Genomic DNA, 15,545 nt, shown 5'->3' with positions numbered 1-15,545 from the left:
AAATTCCTTAGTTTAAATAAGACAAAACTCTAACATAGCTTTTTTTGCTCACAGATTTCACTTTCAAACCGTATGTTATAACATGAATTTTCTACTTGGTATTTTCATACAACATACTGTCCAACTCATCCTTATGTAAAATTACATTTAACAACTCAATTAGTTCCATATTCATAAATATAACAACAAACGATACACTGTACGCTGTAGCTGTGGTTTATAGAAAGCCAACGGGGTATTGTTGCTGTAAGCACATTCGATGAACTGGAACCTGAATTTATAAATAGACGCTATAACAACTGGTCTTTCAACTACCTTCACCCTTTTGTGTTTATTAATTATTATCGATGTAAACGATCAGATTGAAACCGAAAATATCAACATATCTCAAACTATCAGCAAACGGTTCTTTACATATACATTATGACAATACTTTTACAAAAATTTCTTATGCTAATAAAGAATGATCTTATTTTTAAGTTATCACACCTGAACAGCTGTTTTCATCGACTGTCTTTTGTTGTTATTCTCGATTAATTCCGATATTTCTCTCATACCTCCTCCATACAACCAAGGGTTATCCAGAACTGTGGGTATCCAAGTTGAAATTCCCCCAGCCGCCAGAAGATTTGTCTTTCCTCCATAGTATCTGAAAAATTACCAATTGTGTACTTTTTAAGTCTTCAGATAACTTCATGTTTCAAAAGAAATCCTTTTAAACTTATTCATCTATATATAATCGTTGAATATACTAATAAAATAATATGTTTAATGTCAATTTGTAGAACATAATATAGAACTATTTTAAACATCAAGACACATGCATTATTGTCGAACTTGAATTTAAAATATAGATCTTTTTGATATGGAACATCTCATTTATTTGAATCTGCAAACTGGGACGACGTTTCGTGCATACTTTGTACTGATTGATAATTCAGTCTTAGATGCGTGATTTTGAAAGTTGTTAATGGCTTTGGTCTAGCTGTCAAAATCTGCGAGTACAATCAGACCTGTACTTTATAGTGTCCGTCTGATGTTGGGAAGTACAAGTACCCGGCCAAAGTCCACTCTGTGTTTTTGTTAGATATATTTCTATTTGTATCTATCTGATGAGTTAAGCCGTTTTTAACTGATTTTTATTGTTCGTCCTTATTTTGGCCTGTTACATCATCGGACTAGGTTTCTTTTTTTGTTGGGTTGGGGGGTCCCGCTTACATGTTCAGCTCCGCCACATTCTGTATGTATGTACAGGAGCCTGTAATTCAGTGGTTGTCAATTGTTGCTGTGTTTAAAATTAGTTTTTTGATCCTTTCTTTGTTCCATGATTTATTTGTCATTTCAGGATTTTTATAGCTGACTATGCGGTATGTGCCTTGCTCATTGTTGAAACCCATACGGTGACCTATTGTTGTTTACAATCTGTGACATTTTGTTTCTTGTAAAGAGTTGTCTTATTGGCAATCATAAAAAATCTTTTATTTATATTTCTTATTACTAAAAACTGTTTTTGTTGTATTTAATTTCAAATCCGAATAAGTAAAATCACAAAAATACTGACCTCCGAGGTAAATTCAAAAAGGAGAGTTCCTAAATAAATGGCATAATAAAAAGCTCAAACACTTCAAATACATCAAACGAATCTATAACAACTGTCACGACATGATATAGGCATCTTACTCTGTATAAAATGTTATAGACATCTCACTCTGTATAAAATGTTGGTTTTATAGCTAGCTAAACCTCTCACTTGTACGAAAGTCGCAAAAATTTCAATTATATTTACAACGATGTGCGAAAAAAACAATCAGACATAATACTTTTATAAATTTTGACTTGGAATAAAACACAGTGATGGTATGTATAAGTACAAATCCACGTTATATGTAACAAAGAAACACAAAAAAAAGGCATGAAGACAAAGCACACCATCAAAACTAAAAGATAATAATACAAAAATTATCATAGAACAATGACGGGATGTATACGTACAGAACCATGTCAAATGCATACCACCAAAGACAGACTTAACAGTAAAATTAATATTCATGAAGGCAAATATAAGAATAAAATAACACGTTATGAAGACGATAAACAACGGCAGTACCCAGAAGCTATACCTCAAGACCATCATGCATTATATGTTAAGTTGATACGGAATATTTATCAACAAGGTTTATGTACTACTGATGATCTTTTTAAGAAAAGGAACGAAATGTCCCCTTGTTCATCAACTTTCTGCTCAGACACTGGTGACGTTTTCCAAAGTCTGAGTAGTTGCTACATGCTCTTGAAGACCGAATAAGTTGGGAAATGTATATTCCTTTTGTCGGTGAAGTAAGTATATTAATAGGGAGATGGAAGAACTAGACTATGGAAGCTTATCGGGGCACAGTAAAATTAATATTGATATTGAACTTTTTTTATAGTCGAAAATTATAAATTTCAAATCTGAAACGTCTTTAACTCAAAAATTTTAACTGCAACTTGCAACTCGGATTTAAAATGAAAAAAAATCAGCTTTATTAAAGTCCAAATTTTGATTTTCAAGTAAAAAGAGTACTGTGAAAAAGTTTTAAAGTTAAGATTTTGACGTGTGAAATATCGTAATCTCGAATAAGTTCTCATAACTTTAATATAAGTATTCAAACTTAGTTATAAAATTTAACAAGGAGTTGACATGGACACCAATTATTAAAGCATCATCTACACATTTAGGCCATTCTTCATCTTTTATATAAGCTTTGGATTTCAAATATTTTTGCCACGAGCATCACTGAAGTGACATGTATTGTCGAAATGCACATCTGGTGCAGTAAAATTGGTACATAATGTACCGTTAAATTTATTATATTCATAAATTTGGGTTTTTCTTTAGTTTTAAATCGCAATTTTGAAATTTCTGTGGCAAAAATCGGTATCAAGTCAGGAATATCGTGTTCGGCCATTAAGATGTTTGATATGAGCTCGGTATTTTTTTATTATTTTTTTTTCCAAAGAGTTATACTTCTAAATCGCTTCGACTAATGCAATAATGTTTTCGATATTCAATTGAAAAGTTAAACCTCGTGCATTCAACGGGGAAATTGCTTGTTCCTATACACACACTTAAGAAAAAAATGGGATCAAAACGTTAGGAATTTATTAGAATAACAACATTCCAAACTATTTCACAAAACTTTGTATAAGCTACTAGAAAGAAAATCGAAATAAGAGCATTATATGAAAACTATCATGATAACTATTAATCATATAGAGGATTACTAATAACCTGTCAAGTTCACGGATTTAACTCAAATTCTCATATTTGATTTATAAGATACAAAAACGTTATATCTAGGCTACATCAGGTCTAACATAAAACATTTAACATTACATGGACTCGCTAATTATATCGGCATTTTATATAAATTTCAATCTTAGCCTCCGTCATATTACGCGAAATGAACATTTAATTGTAAATGGATAGAGAACACGTGTAATTGAATTTTGCTAGGTCGGTTTGATTTCTATGTTAATCATCATTTTTACTTGTATAAAAAAATATTTTTTGTGGATTAAAGGCTAGCTACTGCTCTTTCGAGAAACCAATACTTGCCTCACGTGATTTCTTGTAGAGTTTGCAAACTTGGTATCGATTTTCTGTGTACTAATTGTAGATTTCCCTCCGATTTTAAGTATTTTCTTAAATAAAGTTTTGGCTTCCATTGTTATCCTCTTTTCTGTCTTTTTCTCAAAGTAGCTAGCATCGGTTGCTAGAAGCAATCTTAGTATACCCCCAAATCTTCCATGATTGAAATAATGTGTTCCAAATGTATCTATGAATTTCATATATTTTTTAATTGATTTTTCATTTAATGTTTCTGGTAGTAATCTATCAATATACATTTTAGCAACTCGACCAAATTCAAGTCCCCATTCCGGTATCATGTTGATTTTATATCCAGCTGTCTGGGCAGTCAAATCTTCAACATACTTTGAAGCCTTTTGAAAGTAACGTTTCATTTTTGTATATGTCACACTTGAAGAAAACAGGCCTTTAAACAGTCCAACATCGACTCTCGCTGACATTGACTTTATAAAGCTATGACTGTTTTTGTGTATCTCAACGTATGTATCTAGTAGGCCATTTGGAATATTCACTATGTTCCAAATCTGATCAGGTATATTGTATGTTTTCTGAAAACAAAAGTAAATCACATAAGTTAAGAATCTGTTCAAAAATATTTTTTTTATTCAAAAGTAAATCACATTGGTTAAGAATCTGTTCAAAAACATTTTTTTTAATTTTTCAAATGCACTGCAAGTGCAATATTCTTCTTTTATTTAAAGAGCACTGACTGAGAGATACATAAAAGATTTAAATTATGATTTAGTTTTGTTCAATCATTAATAAAAGTGAAATAGTGAAGTAATAATTCGCTTTAGCAGCCAGTATGGTTCAATTTTGTAAAAATAAGCTTATAAACATCGATGAAAAATTCAACTTCATTGAATCCGTATGCATGTGAACTTAAATTAAACCCCTTAGCTTGAGTCGGTTGGCTTATGCATGATTGATGCGTGTTAGGCTATTAAAAGAAAATAATGGCAATATTATATGTTCATATACAGGTTAAATCGAAAATTAACTTATTTTCCTAACCCTGAAATTGAAATCAAACAGAAATAGACATATAAATTTGCACGAGTTCCATATATCTATTTATATTTGTATTTATGTTTACATCTTGTAATGTGAACGTCGGTTGTCTTTGATGTCATCTCAATAGTTAATTAAATAGACTAATTTACACACAAAACAAAGCTACATATTATCGAGCCAATGTCATGTAAATTGTTTATTTTACACTTTTTATGATTTGTATAAATTTTTGACATTGTTTTAATTTTAATTTTTTGACTAAATTCAGTGTTTATTTTGTTATTTTTTTTCATACATGTTAACATCAAACGAAAGTAAAAAACAACTGAGGGACAACTTATGACCAAATAAACAATATAATTTCTGTCTTCCGACAATTCAACACATTGTAAGTTAAATTCCACCCATTGATTAATGCAGTCAAAATATTTATTCGACAAAATGTGTCATTATATGAAGTATATAACAAAAAACTTTAAGTGGAAAGTGATGATAGTCCTTGAAAGTTTGAAGGCTGTTGTATTACAATTTGCACATTTTTATTTGGCCTTGCCCCCTCAGTAATATACCATTTTTATTTTTTGTAATCGTTTTATTTTTCAGGATCAACCGTGTGGAGTTTATAGAGTACATGTACATGTATACGACACAAATCATAGAAATTAAGTAACACTTTTAAGATAGATGAAGTTATAAGGTTATGACAAAATAAAATTACAATTATGTGGTTAATTAAAAACTGACTTTCCATGTCAATGCATTTGTAAAAAAAACAAAAAAAACTGATTAGTTTACATGTTAAAAGTGTTGTCTGTTGTCATTCAAATTTTAACATGTGCCTAACACCATATAAATAACACAGAGGCAAAACAACTCTATATAACGGTCTTTTTGTAGACTTTTGTAAGCTTTATTCAGTGATGTTTTGTTTGTTTTTAATCTTAGAAATTTGGAAGAAGCATTTACTGCCTTTGGAAAGGGATATGTTTAGATACTGTTGAAACAGTTCATTGTCAAAACTTTAAAAGAAATTGATATATAAAGTCTATGGACTAATGTGATCATCTGAAAATTAAAATCAAAAAGGTATGACTAACATATACCTAGTATATATAACATATACCTAGGTCTATATACATTATGTACACAGCCATGTATCACCATCATTGATGGCGATCCGATGGATACATCTGTTGTAGAGTTGTCACTGACTCAGACGTATTTAACATATACCTAGTATATATGTATAGCTTTAAGGGTGACATTGATATCAGAACTAGCTAGGAACACGTAATCCCTAGGTCATTGTCACATAATCGTAACTTCATGTTAAATGGAATAATTATTTCTGTTTGGATATAATTCCGGTCAATGAGTCTTATCAGGCATAGATTACCTTTGCTGTATTTGGCAAAACTTTTAGGAATTTTGGTTCTCAATGCTCTTCGACTTCGTACCTTTTTTTATGGCATTTTAACTTTTTTGGATTCGAGCTTGATGAGTCTTGTGGTATTTACAAAATTTAGTCCGGGTGATGAGTTTATTCACAGATCATCTATTTTATGGCATGTTCAAAATATGTGTTCAATATCTTCAGTAATTTCATTGCAGAAAGTACATTCATCGCTTTATTTTATTTTTATCTTAAATAAAAATTTATTTGTGCCCAAAATTTTGTGTATTATTCTATATTGGAACCAGTGGAGTTCTGAGCTTTTTGTGAAGTTAAACGACATATTATGCACAGATTTCCAATCAAAATTTTTGTTGAGTGTTAAGGACTATTTTTCTTCACATCTAAGTTTAGTACTGCTTTTTTCAAATAAAACAATATACATATCTTTCGAGCCTTTTCTTGATACAAAAAATATTCATAAATTATTCGGCATAGTTGGTCCTAGTGTTTTATAACAATTGTTTATGGATATATAGTTTTTTTAAGCCTTTTATATTATTTTATTGATGAAATGACCCCATTATAAGTAAGAAAGTTTGACTGGATTTTATAAATGTTTTGGAATTGTTGAAAAGTCATTAGTTTTCCCTCATCGTTTAATAAATAATTTATCAAAAGTATCCCTTTATCTTTCCGGTCTTTATAGAAAATAGATGTTGTTCCTATTTTTATGTTTTCATTATTCCAAAGCGAATCTGATAAAAACTCCTCTTCATTTTTTGGTATGAATTTATTTTGTAAATCTGTCCAAGCTTTAAAAACTTCGTACCTTTTTTTTAAGGGCATATTAACTTTTTTGGATTCGAGCTTGATGAGTCTTGTGGTATTTACAAAATTTAGTCCGGGTGATGAGTTTATTCACAGATCATCTATTTTATGGCATGTCCAAAATATGTGTTCAATATCTTCAGTAACTTCATTGCAGAAAGTACATTCATCGCTTTGTTTTATTTTTATCTTAAATAAAAATTTATTTGTGCCCAAAATTTTGTGTATTATTCTATATTGGAACCAGTGGAGTTTTGAGCTTTTTGTGAAGTTAAACAACATATTATGCACATCAGGCAAAGTTGGCTTTAGATGAATTTGGCTATTTATTTTAGGTATTTTTGACATACAGCTCTTCAACGGTTTCGGTACTTATACATCTTTGGATTTGAAATGTTTGGCTTTGAGCGTTCCTGATGAAGGTAAATCCAGAAAAGTGCTTCGGACGCAAGAAATTAATAACGTGTTGTTTTCAATAATGCACATATTTCCAATCAATATTTTTGTTGAGTGTTGAGGACTATTTTTTCTTCACATCTAAGTTTAGTACTGCTTTTTTCAAATAAAACAATATACATATCTTTCGAGCCTTTTCTTGATACAAAAAGTATTCATAAATTATTCGGCATAGTTGGTCCTAGTGTTTTATAACAATTGTTTATGGATATATAGTTTTTTTAAGCCTTTTATATGATTTTATTGATGAAATGACCCCATTATAAGTAAGAAAGTTTGACTTTATTTTATAAATGTTTTGGAATTGTTGAAAAGTCATAAGTTTTCCCTCGTCGTTTAATAAATAATTTATCAAAAGTATCCCTTTATCTTTCCAGTCTTTATAGAAAATAGATGTTGTTCCTATTTTTATGTTATCATTATTCCAAAGCGAATCTGATAAAAACTCCTCTTCATTTTTTGGTATGAATTTATTTTGTAAATCTGTCCAAACTTTAAAAACTTCTTCCCCAAAAGGGTTTTTACATCTTTTTGTTTGGCCTCAATAAACTAGGGTTTCAATACTAATTTTTTTCAGTACTTTCTAATTGCATTATTTAGTTTTGGGTTGTTTTTCAACAACCGTCTTATCCAAGTTAGTTTCAATCCTTTTATGTATTTGTCAATATCTATCATTTTCAGCCCTCCTAACTTGTGTTCAGAACATAATATTTCTCTTTTTATCTTGTCAGGTGTGATTTCCCAAATAAATGAATAAATTTTGTCAGTTAGTTGTTTTAAAGTATATTTGCATGGTGCTTGTAATGTTAAAAACAGATGGTTCAATTTTGAAATAATTAGTGTCTTAATGATTATTATTTTTCCAACTGGTGTTAATGTTTGTTTAGACCAAATTTTTATTATATTTTCAATTTCTTTAATTCCTGGACCATAATTCAACAATTCCACTTCATGCAAATTAACAGAAAAGTTTATTCCTAGTAATGTAAACCTACTGGAACCCCATTCCAATCCCCATTTTGCACACATTGTGTCTATATATTTTTTTGCCTATCCACATCACCTTTGTTTTGTCCAAGTTCATATGGAAACCAGACATTTCAGCATATTTTTTAAGTAAGCGAAGAGATGCATCTAGAGATTTAGGTGTACCGTCAAGTATTATTGATGTATCATCTGCGTATTGGGAGATAATATATTCTGTGTCATCAATTCTAATTCCTTTAATTTCTTTGTTCTTTCTGATTAAAATTCCTAGAAGTTCAGCACATAAAAAAAAATAAGGTGATAAAGAATCCCCTTGTCTACAACCTCTTTGAATCTGAAAGAAATCTGATAAAAAAAAACAGTTTTGGGATACTGATAAGCTTATAGTTGTGTAAAAGGTCTTTATCCAAAGTTTTATAGAGGGTCCAAAATTGAAAAAGTCTAATACGTCATTTATGAATTTCCATGATACCAAATCAAAAGCTTTTTCAAAATCTATGAGAAGGAGGAGGCCCGGCAAATCATTTATCTCTGTATAGAATAAAATATCATATATGAGACGAGTGTTTTCTCAAATATATCTTCCACGAATAAAACCTGTCTGATCATTGCTAATAATAATGGGTAGATCAGATTTGATACGCTCTTCTATACAACTTGATGCTAGTTTATATGTTGTATTCAAAAGACTTATTGGTCGCCAATTTTTCATTAACTGTCTAGGATAATCACCTTTTGGTAAACAAGTAATAATACTCTGTTTTTAAGTTATTGATAATTCCCCCCTTTTGTAACCATAAATTATAGATCTGAAAACAAATTTTCCTACATCTGTCCAAAAGAATTTAAAAAAATCATTTGTAAAGCCATCTGACCCTGGACTTTTCTCATTTTTCATTCTACGCATAGGATCGTGGGATTTTGTCTGATGCTTGCTCCGTTTCTGTGTTTGTTACATTTTAGTGTTGTGTCGTTGTTCTCTTCTTATATTTAATGCGTTTCCCTCTGTTTTAGTTTGTTAACCCGATTTTGTTTTTTCTCCATGGATTTATGAGTTTTGAACAGCGGTTTACTACTGCTGCCTTTATTTAGAGCTGTTGTCAATTCAATATAAGTTATCTCCCCCTCTAAAGATTCTTTTAAAGCATCATTTTATTTTTTTTTTTATATCAGAAACGGGTACTTCACTATTGAAATTTACTTTACTCAAGCTTTCTGTTTTAGTATACAGTTTTCATACTAATTGTTTGCCTCTTCTGATATTTTATCTTGTTTACAAATTGTCTCCCCTTATTCGTTAACTAATTTAAGGATGGTTTTATTTATAAAATGTTTAGTTTCCATATTCCCAAAAAAATGGCTTTTCCCCTTCATCAATCCATTGCATTTTTGACCTGATATAGTATCCCCTCATTTTTTCTTTCCTTATTATTCTAAGATCAGATTAATGGTGGTCAATTTCATTTAATATTACCTCTGTTAAGATGCTTCCCCCTAATTGCTGAATTTTTTCTGATAATATTTGTTTCCTTCTTTGTTTTTAAATTTAGTTTTAAAATTTGATTCAAATCAGTGACTATGTATTTGATAGCTAGTGCCCCTTAAAACTTAGGTTTATCTTTAAAATATATATATATCCCACGCAATGTTTGGCTTATAACACTTTAATTATAATCTTTATACATAGATCTATGAAGCCACGATCGAAAGACCATTCCTATTTTTGATGACGTACTTAAATATTACTATTTAAAGGTGGATGATAATTCCTCTTTTCATAAAAAAAAACCAGGCTAATGGATTTTATATAATTGAATCTGTTTTCATATAACGAGATATTTGTAAAAGTTCGATCAATTTAGGAGATCACGATTATTTATGTAAAAATCAACTGCTTTATGTCAAATTTTTTGAAAGAAAATAGCAAGGCGAATAATTCAGAAATTGTGTACTGGCATGAAAAGCACCCGATATTTTTGGAATTTTGCTGCTATCAATTCTATCGTAGCTAATGATTTCTTTTTATATATTGTTTGGTCCTTTTTTAGTTATATAAGCTCTTCAAAGTTTGTATTAAGTTTCGAAATTTTAAATGTGTGCATCACTAACGAGATATCATTTGAAGTTTAAGTAGATTTCAAAGGTACAAGGATATAATTTGTTTAAATGTGCATTTGGTGCAGCATCGTTCTTACCGTTGTTGTTCATATTGTGATGAAGTATTCTCTCATCGAATACTGTAAAAGGACATCGATCGAAATAAATTAAAATCAACAAGATCGAGTAGAGGTGGCTACATTTCACTAGTACATAAAGAAATATTTCAATTGCTTACAAATATTATATCAGACGTTATTGTTAAATAGATGTCATATGGTTTATGGAGTCTTTATGGAAGCTTTGTCGTAATTTGCGAGACAAAAAAATGTTAATGAAGGATGAAATATGCAATAATATGAATATATTTAATTTCCTATTTGACAACCTATAACTTGGTGTATGTACATCTGCATACTTTGTACGTTTTGTTGACAAACTAGAAGATTTAATTTTGAAATTATCAATTACCTCTAACTTAGTTGCAATTCAGTAACTTCACCTGCATATGGGATATATATTTCTAAACTTATTCGATATTCAAGCGCTTGTAGCTCCTACTCAAAATAAGCTGTGTATATATGCCTTTTTTGTGCATTTGTTTGTGTTTAAATAAGAAGAAAGGATTATTTTGATTCAGGCACTTGCTTATGTAGAAAATGGTGGTTTGAACCTAGTTTTATAGGTCGCTAAATTTTTCACTTGTATGACAAAAAGTAAAGAAATGGTAAAAGTGTCAAAATACAGCAGTCAACATTGTGTTATAATCTTAATCACTAAACAACGTACAAATATGTAGCAAATAAACCCACTTTGGAATATAGACCAAGCACATTAGAAAAAAATTAAGACAGAATACACAAATTTACCATAGTACAATAACACAATGGCAAGTGAGAGGTTTAGCTAGCTATTAAACCAGGCGTAATCCACCAATTTACATAAGAAAATGACTGTACCAAGTGAGGAATAAGATAGCTTTTTCTATTCGTTTGATATGTTCGAGTTTTTGATTTTGCCATTTGATAAGGGAATGCTGAAAATAACAAAGAAATACATTTATCACCTAATGCCAAATTAAATGTCGCTTAAATATCAGTACTTATAACCGGAATATGGGTATGGGAACTTTTTTTAATTCTATGACCAAATGTAAATATATATTTGCATTAAACAAACATTATTTTTTGTTTTTTTCATTTAGTACTTCACTTGTTCAACCAAATGTGATTGTTTTTTAACAATCAATTTGGCATATGTTGGTTACACTGCAAAAGACTATGTGATTTGGGCAATATGTCAATGAGCAGTGCATTGGAACTAGCATATAGCATATATTTTGACGACTCAACACATTACCTATATGTTTTCACGGTCTTTAAAAATGTACCACTTCCTTTATATACTGTTTCTATTTTATCGTTTAGATGTACTATAAACACAATAAATTTTCTGGACATCTCATCTGAATCGTTTACTCCGATTCGGTTTTTGAAAATTGTTTACAAGGGTGATACAAAAACAAAGATACATATCGCACAAATTAGATTAATTTGTTCTATTTCTACAACTACTTACCCCATTAAGTTCCTTTCTCTTCTTATGGTTGCAGGTAAAATCAATGACTGGATATCTAAATCCGTCATTCCCTGTCACGTCTAGCGGTAGTAGGTCAAGTTTTGTTATGTCTACGCCATCACGTAAACGATTAAGAAATGGTGGAACGTTTTTGCATGGTGTTGATCTTAAGACGACGGGAAAAAGTAAACAGAAGAAAACCAAAATTTCATGCAGGTGTTCCATCCTTGTTTACGACGTGAAGTCTTTTCGAGTTTCAGCTGTTGTTTACGAATGAAATTTGAGTATTGCTATAATTTTTGTTTTCAATGTATACACGCAATTCTAATGATTTATGATCAATAGAAGAGTGAATTACAGAAGTAAATTACCGCAGACTCAACGTAATCACAACAATTGCCAATAACTATTTTCTTTTTCTTTGTTTCGCTTTAAATAACTACTGTTAGTACAGCTAAGATTTTGACCGAAAAAATAAATAAGATTTTTTTCCAGAATATTATATTACAGTCAGTTTTGATTTGGTGTTGTCAAATAGGCTAAATTACATTTATGAAATATTATTGTCTTGCAATCACTAATTTAAATCATTTAAATCTGTATTAACGCAAAGTTTAAATAAACCGTTAACTGGAATGGGCAACGTATGGTCTTAGCATTCCCAGTTATAAAAAAAAGAAGAATGAAATGTTTACATGAAGAGTGGCACATGGTAATCAACAGAAAGATTCCTTTCGTTTACTAATTCTACCCCTTAACAATTGACATACAGGTTAAATGATAATTTACATTTTTTATCTATAACATTAGATTCAAAAAAACGTTAAAGAATCGTCACTATACTTAATTTGAACATGTGTAGTCATTTTTTTAGTTTATGTTCATATCAAGTCATTTGACCGACGGAACTCTTTGATGATCATCTCAAAAGTGTAATTAGATGCCGTTTATTCTTAGATGCACACAAATTGGTGATACATTATAACGTGTCCATGCATATGGAGCATAATTTTATATATATATACATATTTATTTAAGAGCTTGCAGCTGCTTCAAAAACTTTGTAAAATTCAGCGATTTCTTATTTTAAATAGTCATAGGAGAGTATCAAGACTAATAGATAAATATCAATTGTCAACTTCACAAATAGTGCAGATTGATCTATTTTTTAACAGTTTGGCCTTGTTTTTGAACTCATTTGATCCTATTTGTATATACAGCTATTTTCACTTTGGGTTTTCCTTAAATTGAAAAATCTCCCAGATACAATAATATCTCAAATATTTGCATTTGTCTGTTGTATGATCTGGTCATACGTTTGTTTGTTTTTTATATTTTTATGGACTTTCTTTTATTAAAATTTGGAGTTTAGGATTTTTGTATCTTTTATTAATACTTTTTTTGTGGCATTGGTAAAATGTAAGTGGCAACAGAATTATACCTATATTCAAAACTAGTTAGCCCATTTTTTTTTTATATTAAACCAAACGGTGTGCAACGCTTGTCTTGACAGGTGAAAGCTTCTTCACCTATACATGTATAACCCGCTACGCCTCCGGGTCTGGGACTTGACACATTTCTCATTTCCATTCTCAATTTTATCTTAATATATACGATCAACTCACTGATCCCGTATATATATCGTAACAGGTCACTAGCACACTATGAAACTGATAATATTAACTATAATCCCGTCCTATTTTCCTCGACGTCACTTACCAAATTAAGCAACTCGACGGTTGTCACATGAATAGCAGGATATGCTTACCACTCCTAAGCACCGGAGACCATCCTAAGATTTTATTAGGATTTTTTCTGCTCATTCTTTACTTGTATGTTATGCTTTGTAGACTATTATTTGTCGATTTATCTTTTTCTTTATGTGCCATTGTGTTTTCAGTTTATTCTTGACTTATGAATTTGAATGTCCCTTTACCATCTAGATAAAGGTAACCCAGATTTTACTGAATACGTAAAATGGATATGCCATTGGAAGAACTATACGCATGATGAGCAATTATCGACGCGTGATCTGCTGGTCCTTCCTGAACGCTTAAGATCATCCTATGTGTTGGTTGGGTTGGTGATGCTCAGTATTTAGTCAACAGGTGTTTCTCTTTTAATCATTTGTAATCGGTTTTTTTGTTGATTTTTTCTTTGTATCGTTACTTTTCGTTTTATTTGGATACTCGTTTTATAAATTGCGCTTCTCTTGAAGCATATTAAAAATTAAAGTTACACTACCATTCAAAGAGACATATTTAACTACACGCAACTATATGAAATGATACATTTACATAATTACAAACAATGTATGTGTAAAAGATTTTATTATTTTATTATAAGTAAAATATGTAAAAAAAAAAAAAAGTATTTGTTTGTTATCAATGCGCTGTATTTGCTTGTGTACTAAGTGAAAGGGATGCAACTTTATCAATTTACGCCTGCTTATATAGCGACTGTGAGATAAGCTTGGTATTGGAAATGAATATAGAAACGCTTCTTAAACAAAAATAAAAGTTTTACAGATGAAATAGTTAATTTAGAAATACATTTATTGACTTGTTGAGATATTGGCTAATTCACTAGCCACTTTGTCCAAAAATTAAACAAAGAACCAACTTAAAACAGCAAAGGAATAGAATGATGATGACTGTACAATGAGTTAATACTAGAAAATAAAAAGGGCGTTTATCCGTATTACAAAGTAAATGATGACAAAAGATCATTGAATAAAAGAATCACAACTATGTTCCGTGGAAATTTTTTTTTATATTAAATAGGTGATGTGCATAAATTAAGTGATAAAGACTGCAAAAATATAAAACAGAATTTATAAATTATTAATGCAATGCATTTATGATAACCATGATCTATGTAAAGTCTTATGTGTTTGTATCAACAGAAACTGTGTAATATTTTTTGGATATTTGAATGGGAAATTATATGCTAGATCACACCATCACCAGGATAAGCTGATAATAATAAGATTGACATTAAAATGTTTTAGTGTATAGTTACGCAAATTATAGGATGAGTTGCCATGATAACACAGGAATATGGTAATCCTAATAATCAACATAGTTTTGACAATGCCAAAACACATACTACAAATATGTATCTTATGAAGATGCTTCCAGTTCCAATCAATATGGATGGTCGATGTACACTACAGCTGAATAGTTTTCCCTATTTTATATTTGTGTCAGAGCATCACCAGGATAAGCTGATAATAATAAGATTGACATTAAAATGTTTTAGTGTATAGTTACGCAAATTATAGGATGAGTTGCCATGATAACACAGGAATATGGTAATCCTAATAATCAACATAGTTTTGACAATGCCAAAACACATACTACAAATATGTATCTTATGAAGATGCTTCCAGTTCCAATCAATATGGATGGTCGATGTACACTACAGCTGAATAGTTTTCCCTATTTTATATTTGTGTCAGAGCCATTCAGAGCTCATTGTATAGTGTGGACAGGCAAACATTAAAAACTGTATGTTAGATTGGTATGTTTGCGTATGTGAATTTGACTGTCTTCATGA

At 30.3% G+C, this 15,545-nt stretch overlaps 1 protein-coding gene across 1 annotated transcript; it reads right to left on the bottom strand.

Moving 5' to 3' along the window:
- Window positions 1-483: 483 nt before the first annotated feature.
- On the bottom strand, window positions 484-12,212 carry LOC134716787 (perivitellin-2 67 kDa subunit-like). Its single transcript, XM_063579796.1, has 3 exons — window positions 11,988-12,212; window positions 3,599-4,179; window positions 484-649 (listed from the first exon to the last, which is right to left on the bottom strand). Exons 1-3 carry the CDS (start codon window positions 12,210-12,212, stop codon window positions 484-486), a joined length of 972 nt encoding a protein of 323 aa, XP_063435866.1.
- Between the last annotated feature and the right edge of the window lie 3,333 nt (window positions 12,213-15,545).

Source organism: Mytilus trossulus, chromosome 4 (assembly GCF_036588685.1).
Source record: "Mytilus trossulus isolate FHL-02 chromosome 4, PNRI_Mtr1.1.1.hap1, whole genome shotgun sequence".
In the NCBI taxonomy this organism is placed as follows: Eukaryota; Metazoa; Mollusca; class Bivalvia; order Mytilida; family Mytilidae; genus Mytilus; species Mytilus trossulus.
Note: the sequence above shows the minus strand (reverse complement) of the source record. Positions and strands in the feature narration are given on the sequence as shown.

What these genes read in the sequence shown, in the direction of transcription:
- LOC134716787 (XM_063579796.1), bottom strand. Translation starts at nt 12,212, where the DNA reads ATGGAACACCTGCATGAAATTTTGGTTTTCTTCTGTTTACTTTTTCCC. An exon ending in AGAGAAAGGAACTTAATGGG is followed by an intron (nt 4,180 to 11,987) that starts GTAAGTAGTTGT and finishes TTTTGTTTTCAG; the next exon opens with AAAACATACAATATACCTGA. An exon ending in TCTACAAGAAATCACGTGAG is followed by an intron (nt 650 to 3,598) that starts GCAAGTATTGGT and finishes GTAATTTTTCAG; the next exon opens with ATACTATGGAGGAAAGACAA.